The sequence below is a fragment of the Platalea leucorodia genome (genome assembly GCF_965183815.1).
Source record: "Platalea leucorodia genome assembly, chromosome: 18".
NCBI classification, from domain to species: Eukaryota; Metazoa; Chordata; class Aves; order Pelecaniformes; family Threskiornithidae; genus Platalea; species Platalea leucorodia.
Window position 1 is genome coordinate 6,942,712 of NC_138840.1, and position 10,342 is coordinate 6,953,053.

General features: G+C 65.4%; 2 protein-coding genes across 2 annotated transcripts; both read left to right on the plus strand.

The window, feature by feature from the left end:
- Positions 1-2,884: 2,884 nt before the first annotated feature.
- TMEM35B (transmembrane protein 35B) lies at positions 2,885-4,704 on the plus strand. The gene is made up of 3 exons (XM_082329900.1): positions 2,885-2,997; positions 3,965-4,145; positions 4,237-4,704. Exons 1-3 carry the CDS (start codon positions 2,890-2,892, stop codon positions 4,365-4,367), a joined length of 420 nt encoding a protein of 139 aa, XP_082186026.1. The 5' UTR covers positions 2,885-2,889; the 3' UTR covers positions 4,368-4,704.
- A 2,107-nt stretch (positions 4,705-6,811) lies between these two features.
- LOC309598667 (platelet-activating factor receptor-like) lies at positions 6,812-7,810 on the plus strand (the record flags this gene model as incomplete). The annotated part of the gene is made up of 1 exon (XM_082329428.1): positions 6,812-7,810. The coding sequence occupies one exon, from the start codon at positions 6,812-6,814 to the stop codon at positions 7,808-7,810; it is 999 nt and encodes a 332-aa protein (XP_082185554.1).
- Between the last annotated feature and the right edge of the window lie 2,532 nt (positions 7,811-10,342).

Genomic DNA, 10,342 nt, shown 5'->3' on the forward strand with positions numbered 1-10,342 from the left:
ACCACTCATAACTAGTAAAAACCTGACAAATACGTAATACGGTATTTTTTCCTGCTGGGATTGTGCCATGGACTTACTCTTGCAGATAAAATGCTGCAGTTTTCAGGCTAGCTGTATTCCTGACCAGTGTGCAGCCAGAGGTGCTTCTGCTAAATGGCTAGCCTAATTTTTTATTTTTTTTTATAAATTACACTTGCACTTAAGGCACTTTAAGTATTTCTGGAAGTTTCACCCATTCCTTCCCCCATCCCGAGTCCTGTATACTGCTGTATTTTTAGATCATAGAATTCTAAATGTTCACATGCGCCTGGTTGGTTTTTAACAGTTTTCTTGGTGATGAGTGTGGTAACCAAGCCTGAGATGCCAAAGTTAAGAGTTCTTCGGAAGCCAGAGAAGTGCTGGGTTTAGCTCTTGCAGCACAAATTACCATGGTTCATACTGCTTCAGTTGGTTCTTTGGACAGCTGTACTGTGCGCATATGTAGTTCATGCTGCCATTAAATATAATATTTTGTTGAAATACCAGGTAGTTTAATGTGTTAAAAGCCAGTGGTAGGCTCTGTTCGTACAGCTGCATTGTAAGAAGGTTTTCCTCTACAGTGGTGTGAAGAGTAGTGAACAGTTGGCTGGGAACTGCCTTGCCAGACTGGAAAGATCAAAATAAATTGGATTTAATGTGACGAAGTCATGTGAAATATGTGAGAAGTGCCTGGGTGTCCGGTGGTGCGGGATCAGTGCCTGGCTGGAACAGCTCACCTGTGCTTTACGTCCCAGCTGGGAATATGTTTTGCTTTGGCTTAAATGCTGTTTGTTTCCTTCCCTCTAGGAAAGTTCATTAACAAAACAGAGTAACCTTGGTCAGAACTGCTGTAGCTATGTTTCTGACGTTGACTCTTGTTATTTTATCGCAGTAAGTGTAGATGAGCAGCCTGGGCGCCCGCCTCCGCACCCCAGTTTCGGGCTTGGGTGGAGGGAAGGGACCCTGACAGCAGCGGGTGAGAAGGTCGCTGCTGCAGTAAAAGCTTGTTGCTGCTGCTTTTCACTTTTTCATGCAATCAAGCGATGGGGTGCAGGATAATCTGAGGCATTTCGCTCTGATTTGACTTCTTTATGTTATTCTCTGCATCTTGAAAAGGCTTCAGCGAGAAGAGGTTTTGTCGTTCCTCAATAGCTGCACTGCCGGGGGTGGGTTTCAGTGTCTTTGTCTCCACAGCCGCTGCAGGCTTACGCAGCTTTTTTTCCTCAAATTCTGTTATTTTCCAGTAACTTGTCCCAATTTCTTTTCCACTCTTGCAGCATCAGCTGCTTCCTATGTGAAACTGTTCCAGCCCGAATGCATTCCAGCATTCAAGGTGCTGAACTTCACCTCCTACAACTCCCTTTATAACCAAACCCTGGTTTGCTTTCCGGAGTGTAATGGGATGTGTTTCGGAGGAGAGAGGGGAAAAAAAAAAGCCCCCTGATTTCTCTATTCTCTCATCGCCTGGTAGACAACGAGCACAGAAGTTTTCTCTCATGGCTGGGGGCTGTGCCAGAGCGATTGTCCTCTGGCTGGTAAAGCCGATCGCTTGGTTCTACCAAATGTTTAATTAAGTAGCTCCTGTAATTAAAAAAAAAGAAAAAAATTGGGGGCAAAAAACCCACCTCTGTCCTGGCCGCGAGCGGGCTCCGCTCTGCTGTCGGAGGGAGGAGATGGGATTTTTTAAGCTGAAGGAAGAAGATTTCTGCGGGCGGGTGTCTCCCCGGCTCGCTTCAGCCACCACCGTGGGCGCAGTGACAAATGCTTCCCATGGTAACGCCAGCGCACCAAAGCCACGACCCCGCGTTGTGGGTGCTGAGCTGCCGCAATCCGTTGTTCAGGGCGGGTTTGGGGTCTTTTTATCCTTTTTTCCCCCCCCCAGGGGCTTTCTGAGACGAAAAGGGCCGGAGCCTGCCCAGGCCTGTTGCTGTTTATCATCCCTGGGAGCGGGGAGAAGCTCCAAATCCTCACGAGCGGCTCCTCGGCTGCGCTCGCTGCGGCTCTCCCAGCAGAGCCGGGGAGCGATGCGCTGCCAGGAATAAAAATAGTGCCGCGGTGGCCGCGGCAGCCCCTGCGAGGCCGTGCCGGGGTCGCTGCTGGTCCAGGCCGGCGGCGCCCGCCGGGCCGTGCGGTGCTTCCTGGTGCCCGGGAAGCCGTTCCTGCTCTTTCATGATTTATTGGCATTAAAAAATTATTTCCACTTGAACGGCAATAACGTCAGTGCCCCCGCGGCTCCCCCGGGCCTTGGCTCTCGCCAGTCCAGGGCTGCCTTTTCCAGGAGCCTTGGCACGCGCCGCGAGCGGCGCTGGCGCAGGCGGTGACGCAGGCCCGGGCAGGGCTCGGCAGCCACCTCCTGCACCGCAACCGGGCCTCCCTGGTGCCAGGAGAAAATCCTTGCTGCAGCTGCCTCGGGAAGCAGCTCCCTGCCTGACCCCGCGGGGCTGCGGGCAGGGCTGCCTGCCCCCCTGCCTGTGCCGCTGCCTGCCCCGGCGCCCGCAGCCAGCGGCCCTGCCTGGGTGCTGGCACGGAGCTTGACCCGCTCGCGGCACCCACAAAGCCCCAGCTATGGGTTTGGGGGGGGGTATTAACTTTTTCACATTTTTTTCACCCAGCACTGGTTTGGGGGGGAATGGTGCTGGCCGGGGGGGGGGGGGGGGATCGCAGCCTCGGGGGGGGTGAGGCTGCAGATTTAACCACCCCCTGCCCCAGCAGCACCCCTGGGGGTCCCTGCTCCTGCCTGCCCTGCTGGGGCGGGGCTGCGGGGGCCGGGCAAAGTGCAGGGGCCGGAGCTGAGCCGAGCCGGGCTGAGCCGAGCCGAGCTGGGCTGGGCCGCGCCGCGCCGCCGCTGGCCCCGCCCGCCCGCTCCCCGCCATGGCGGCGGCGTTCACCACCCTCCGCGTCCTGCTCGGCCTCTTCTTCCTGCTGACGGGCGCCGTGAAGCTCACGGAGCTGCTCTCGGCCGACCTGCACCGGCACATGGTGAGCGCGGCCACGGCCACGGCCACGGCTGCGGGGCGCGGGGGGGCGGCTGGGGCTGGGCTGGGGCGGGGGGGCGGGACCGAGCCCCTGGGGTGCAGGGCTGAGCCCCTGGGGGGGCTGAGCAGGTTGGGGTGCTGGGCTGAGCACTCTGGGGTGCTGGGGTGCAGGGCTGAGCCCCTGGGGGGGCTGAGCAGGTTGGGGTGCTGGGCTGAGCACTCTGGGGTGCTGGGGTGCAGGGCTGAGCCCCTGGGGGGGCTGAGCAGGTTGGGGTGCTGGGCTGAGCACTCTGGGGTGCTGGGGTGCAGGGCTGAGCCCCTGGGGGGGCTGAGCAGGTTGGGGTGCTGGGCTGAGCACTCTGGGGTGCTGGGGTGCAGGGCTGAGCCCCTGGGGGGGCTGAGCAGGTTGGGGTGCTGGGCTGAGCACTCTGGGGTGCTGGGGTGCAGGGCTGAGCCCTTGGGGGGGCTGAGCAGGTTGGGGTGCTGGGCTGAGCACTCTGGGGTGCTGGGGTGCAGGGCTGAGCCCCTGGGGGGGCTGAGCAGGTTGGGGTGCTGGGCTGAGCACTCTGGGGTGCTGGGGTGCAGGGCTGAGCCCCTGGGGGGGCTGAGCAGGTTGGGGTGCTGGGCTGAGCACTCTGGGGTGCTGGGGTGCAGGGCTGAGCCCCTGGGGGGGCTGAGCAGGTTGGGGCGCTGGGCTGAGCACTCTGGGGTGCTGGGGTGCAGGGCTGAGCCCCTGGGGGGGCTGAGCAGGTTGGGGCGCTGGGCTGAGCACTCTGGGGTGCTGGGGTGCAGGGCTGAGCCCCTGGGGGGGCTGAGCAGGTTGGGGCGCTGGGCTGAGCAAGCCTGAGCCCCTTGGGGTGCAGGGCTGAGCTCCTTGGGGTGCAGGGCTGAGCAGAGCAGACCCCGCCAGAGGGGCCGTGCCCCCCAGTCCCAGGCTCAGGGCTGCTCCGCTCCCCTCCCGCCCTTCCCAGAAGTCGCAGTTCGTGCAGTTCGCCGAGGTCTTTCCCCTGAAGGAGTTGGGGTTCACACCGGAGCCGGGCCGGTACCTGGAGGTGGTGGGCTGGGTGGAGGTGGTGACCGGGCTGCTGCTGGCGTTTGGGCCCCAGCTCCTGCAGGAGATCAGCAACTTCATCCTCAGCATCATCATGATCGGTGAGAGCGAGCGGGCGCCCGCCGCCCTGCGCGGGGTCTCGGGGGACGCTCGGGGAGGGACCTCTGTTCCCACGCTCTGCTCCTCGCCCAGGTGCCATCTACACGCTGCTGGCGCTGCGGGAGCCCCTGGCCATGTGCGCCCCTGCCACCCTCTGCCTCGGCCTCCTCCTGCTGCTCAACATCCGCGGGCACGCGGCCCCCACCAAGCCCAAGTTCGAGTGACCGGAGGCGGGAAGGACGGACGGCTCGGCCAGCAGGAAGCGATGCCCATACGGTATTTTCGGGGTCGGCATCGCATGGTGTGGGGTAACTTGCCGCTGAGGCATGGTGTGTCCTCTCCTGCCGCTGCCGGGGATCCTGGTGCCGGTTGTCCCCACGCTGTGGGACTCAGACTGGTGCTTTGGGACGGTGGCCGTGGCACTGCCACCGCTCCGGCAGCTCCGTTGCTAAACTTGCACAAGGTGTCCGGCTCTCCCCAGCGTTCGGCCACGCTGGGCGGGGGCTGGCTCTGCTCTCCTGGGGGCTTTTTTTATTTTGGAATAAAGCCTCTTGTTTTTCATGTTTTGCCTCCCCTGTTTATTTCTGGCTCCCGCCACGCTGAGCCGTGGGAGCTGAGGGGACGTCCTGGGGCTGGAGGCCCCGGAGCAGCACCTGGGGACAAGGACTGGGGACAGGCAGGAGCTGGCAGCAGCTGGTGTGGAGGCAGACAGCCGTCGGGGAGAGCCCGCATGGGGCGGGAGCTCCCCGGCCACCCGGAGCCACCCAGCAATGTGCCAGGCCACTTGCTGCACATCCCGGGGGGCCACAGCAGCAACGCGACCCCTGAAGCCCTGTGCCCGGGCAGGCACATGCTTTTTGGGGACAGGGAGCCATCTGCCACCCCGGATGGGCACGGCCAACGTGGTCCAATTGGGGTGAACCCCAAGATCACATTTGAACCCAGTGCATCTCCCAGCAAGGCGGCTGGGATGGCTGTGGGGGGAGACTGGCTGTCTTGGGATGAGCAGAGGGGGTACAACACCCCCGTACGCCCAGCGGGACCTGAACCACCTTGGGGTGGCACCTTTGATGTCCCAAAGTAGCATCCAGAAACTGCAGGACCGTGCAAAGCAGCGAGTTGAATGCTCACAGAGCTTGGGAGGGGGCCCCGGGGTGCTGCTCCCCCTAAATCCAGCTTTGAAGCCAACAGAAGCACTAAGAGCTGGGAGGAGGCAGATTCCAGCTTTGATCCCTTTCGGGGCATCCCCCTTTTTCCCCAGCTGCTGGGTGTGGAAACTTGACCCTCTGCCGCTTTCATCCTGGCGTGGGTGGGAAAAGGGCCCTGGGAAATGGTCCTGGATGGGGCTGGGGGCACGCGGGGGGGCTGGCCGCGCTGGTACCGGCACGGCCAGCCCCCCCGCGTACCCCCAGCCCCGTCAGCCGGCGCAGGGGGTCTTAGCATGGCTCCACGCGGGGAATCCCCCATTACATACACACACAGGTGCTTTCCCCGCTCCGGCTGCCATCCCGCAGGCACTAACCCCCACGGGAGCTCGGGATGGGGAGAGGGGGGATCAGGCAGCCCCTGCCTCCCCCCCCCAGCACTTAAAGCCTCTCCCAGCCCAGCTGGACCAGACGGCGAGGAGCAGCCGGAGGGGACGCAGCCGGTCCGGCCCGGTGGGGTAAGTAACCAGCTCGCCGTGGGTGAGATGGAGCATCCCTTGTGCAAAGAGGGGTGGGGGAAGGAAAAAGAAAGGGGGAACTGTCAAGGGAGCTGGGAGCTTCTCAGGGGGCTGCGTTGGCTCTGCAGAACAACTGAAGCCCACCAGGATGAGCCCTGAATCCCCCACCCTGGCTCAGCAGCTTGTGTCCTCCATGCCTCAGCCCGGTGCTGGGTGCTGCGTGTGCCGAATCTGGCCCTGCCGTGCTGGAAAACACCCGCTGGGTGACTCAGTGCCGTCGGTGAGGTGTGGGCAGGCGGTGATGGGAGGTGAAATAGCTGCAGCCTTGGGATACAGCCATTGCGGCACAACGTGGTTTTCCATGGCCAGGATCGGCAAACAGCGGGGTGGCAAACCTGCCTCGCGCAGGGCTGGGGGGCGCGGGGGGCTGCCGGCCCCATGCTCGTACCCCCTCCCCACGCCGGGGTCTCTCCACTCCAGTGCATGCTGAGCATGCATGAGACTTCCCCATAGGTGGGCTCTGTGGGGAGATTTGGGGTGCTGGGAGCAGGATGGGGCTGGGTGGCCCCAGCAAGCACGCGGCTGCGTGGGAGGCGTTAAGCCCCGCAGCTGCCAGCTGGAGCCGGCGCAGCACCTGCGGGCGCCGCCGGCCGCGGCTCTGCCCCTCGGCCGCGGTGCAGCTGCGCCTGCCGCTCCCCGGGGAGCCCTGGCCGGGCGGCTGACAGCGGCCCCTGGGCTCCCTCACGGCGTGGGGGGACGTGGCTGGGGTTGGGCTGGGAGGGGACCCTGGAGCCCCTCGCCTCCTGCGAGGAGCCGCTGGAGGCTGAGCCCCTCTGGCAGACGACGGCATCCCCGCGTGGGGGCTCTGCCTCCGGTGCCCAGCAGCTACCGCAGGCACCAGCCAGAGAGGTTGTCCTGTCCGGGTCAACGTCCCTTCCCTGTCCCCCGAGGGCTGTGTTCAGGGCCGTGCCACTGACTGTCCCCCCATCTTTGCAGGAGCCTGGGATGAACGGCTCGGCGCTGCTGCCGGCAGGGCAGCCCGGCGAGTGCGTGCCCAGTGACCCGGTGCAGTTCGTGTTGTTGCCCGCTGTCTACTGCCTGGTGTTGTGCGTGGGGCTGCCGAGCAACCTGGTGGCTTTGCTGGTCTTCCTGCAGAGCGGCAAGGTGAGGAAGGCCATCCGCATCTACCTCATCAACCTCACACTGGCTGACATCCTCTTCAACCTCACCCTACCCCTCTGGATCCCCTACTACCTGGCCGGTGGGGACTGGCTGCTCTCGGAGGCCGCCTGCCGCCTGGCCGGGGCCGCCTACTACCTGGCAACCTACAGCGCCGTCACCTTCATGGCGCTCATCAGCTTCAACCGGTACTGCGCGGTGCGGGCAGCGCGGCGGGAGCTGCCGCTGACGGGGCGCCGGGGGGCCGCGCTGGCCTGCGCCCTGGCCTGGCTGCTGGGGCTGGGCTGTGCCGTGCCCACCTTGGCCACCCGGCAGACCTTCCCCGCCCGCGCCGGGGCCACCACCTGCTTCGAGCAGCATGGCCGGCAGCGGGCGTACGCCTATGCCATGGTGGGCTTCTTCGCCGTGGCCTTCCTGGTGGTGCTGGGCACCTACGCCTCCATCGCCCGGGCGCTGTCAGTGCCCACCACCGCCTCGCCAGGCTCCCACCGGCAGCAGGCGCGTGCCATGGTGCTTGGGATGCTGCTGGTCTTCGTGGTCTGCGTGGCCCCCTACCACCTCACGCTGGCCCCCTGGGTGGGCAGCCAGCCCCCCGTGCCGCTCTGCGGGCCCCCTGCCACCCTGGACGTGCTGCACATGCTGAGCGTGGCCCTGCTCAGCCTCAACAGCTGCCTCGACCCCCTCGTCTACTGCTTCTCCATCCGGCGCTTCCGCGCCGACCTGGGACGGACCCTGTGCAAGATTGGCCGGTGCCTCCCGCTCTCCCCGCCGGCCCACACCGGGCCCGTGCCCAGTGCCCGTGCATCCTCTTTTGCCTCCTCATAGCAGGGTGGGCAGCAGGGTCCTGCCCCCAGTTGCCCCAGTGCCACAGTCCCGGCAGGATGGCATCGCTGGCACCAGGCTAGGGATGGGGAGCAGCGTGGGGGGAGCTCTGGCTTCGTGCACCCCCCTTCCCGCCCCCGCTCTGCTCTCTGCGCATCCCCACGTGCTCACGGGCCCACGGTTTCTGTTCACGCACGGATCCTGCCCTCCGCATTCGCAGGCACTGGGGGGGCGGCTCGCCCGGAGGAGGGGCTGAGCTGCTGCGGAGGGAGGCTGAGCCGCAGTGGGACGTGGTGAGACAGGACAGGGAGGGATGCCCAGGGGTTGCTGTCCCCTCCCGGGGGTCTCCATCCCATGGGGACACGCATGATCAAAGACACCCGTGGCATGAGCCTGGCTGCCCCGGGGGGAGCTGTTTGGGGCCCCGCAGCCGGTCCTGTCCTGCAGCGTGCCCGAGCCTCACACCCGCATCCCTCCTACTCTCAGCCAGGATTAAAAATGAATGAGCCAAAGGCTTCCCCAGTCTCTTTGCTGGAGGGCACCTGTGCCGTACACCAAGCAGCACCAGCCGCTCCTGCGCCCCAGGGCAGGGCTGGGCTGGGCGTGGGGCAGCCCCCGGCCCCCCAGCCCTGGCCCCCCAGCCCCAGCCATGGCTCAGCCCTGCTCCTGCAGCCAGAGCCTGCGCCGGGGCGGCTCCTGCGCCGGGGGCTGCTGGGCCCTGCTCCCCCCTGCCCCATCTCCTGCCCTCCCCACGGCTGGGTGGCCATGGTGGGCACAGTGCAGCCCCCAGCCCCGCACCTGCCGCCCACCTTCCCGGCGAGCCCCAGCACACGGCGGGGGCGGCGGAGCCGGCGCAGGGCCGTGGGCGGCTGCGTGGGCGGAAGATGGTGTTTTCCCAGCCCTGGCTCATTCCTGCCGCCACCGCAGCCCCGCTCCCCGGCGCTGCGCGGACAAGAGCGGCTGGTGCTGCGCAGCCACACGGGCTCTGGGGTGCACGGGGCAGGGGGACGATGGTGGGGGCGAGGGGCTGGGGTGCATCAGCTGCCCCCTGACCGGGGGTCTCGCCCCCCAGCACAGGGCTGCTCTCCAGCATGCTCCAACCCACCGGTGCCTGGGAAGGAAGCGTGAGGCGTTGGGCAGGAGGAGATGGGCTGCCCGGGCGACCGCCGGCACAGCATGGGCAGGGTGGCAGCCGGGCACCGGGATGGTTGGGTGCTGCCTGTGCCTGTCAGTGGTGGGTGATTAAAGGCTGCTCGGCTGCCAGCAAAGCTGCGGGGCAAGGCCAGGCCCCGGGGGGGATGAGGCCCCCATGTGCCATGGGAATCGTGCACCATCGTGACTTGGGGAGACCATGGCACAGTTAACCCGGCGCGGGCTCGCAGAACGCCAGGGTGCCCGTGGTGCCTGGGTTCTTTGCTCTGGCTCCATGCAGCCTTGCCCGTGGGCTGGGCTGGACGGAGCTGGTCTCTGTGTGCCGCAGTGCCGTGTCTCAGCAGAGCCGGGATGTGGCCAAGGGTGCCCCTGCTCCACACCTGGCCCTGGCCCAGCTGTCCTCGACCACCCGATTGTTCCCTTTTTGAAGTTCATATTAAATTTTAATCCTTTTATATAACTGCTCAGGGAGGTGGGCAGAGCTCCGCTCCCCGCATGCAGCAGGAGCAGCCGTGCCGGTGGCAATGCAGGGTGCTGCAGGGCCTGGCGAGGGCTGGGGCTCCCCTCCCCGGGGGCAGCAGGACTTTTGGGGGGCTCTCTGGTGGGGGCAGCCCCAGCTCCAGCTCTGGCTCTGCAGGGTGTCCCGGGGAAGGGACTGTTCAGCGGTGGGGATGGCGATGGGGACCACGGGGCTGCTGAGCAGTGCCCTGAGATGGGGGTGGCTCTGCAGAGCCACAGCGCGGGGAGCAGGGCCTGGATCCGGCCTCGCTCTCCCCATGGCGTGCTGCTCTCCTGTGGCCCCATGCCACCCCGGGGAAACACTCGTGTCCTCCACCCTGGCCGTCCCGCTGGGTGACTGGTGGTGTGGCCACTGGGGACAGCCCTGCCCGGTGACACAGCCAGCCTGGCTAACGACCACAGCGCTGGGACGTGGCCACAAACCACCAGGACACGGCTGCTTAAAAACCTGCTCCAGGTTTGGAGCCGGTGTGTCCCCCGGGGCCGTGCCTGGGCCGTGTCCCCCCACGCTTCGGGCAGGGGCTCCCACGCGCGGCGGGCAGCTTCAGGGCCAGCACGGCGCCAGGGCCAGGCCCGTGCCGCGGTGTGGCTCCCGCCGCCGCACGCAGCAAGGCGTTAACCAGGTTATTGTTCCGCTGCACTTCTAACCTGCGTGCGCCATAATTATTATTATTAGCAAATTACACGGTGCGAGGGGCTCGGCGGGCGGCAGCTGGCGGCCCCCGCTCTGCCGGGGGGGAGGCTGGGCCCCCGGGGGCTGTCTCGGTACCCCAGGGCTGTCCCGGTACCCCGGCACTTCCCGGGCAGGCAGCGTGGCCGTGGGCAGGGGTGGGTGACGGGTCCCTGGGCGCCCCCGCCGCCCCG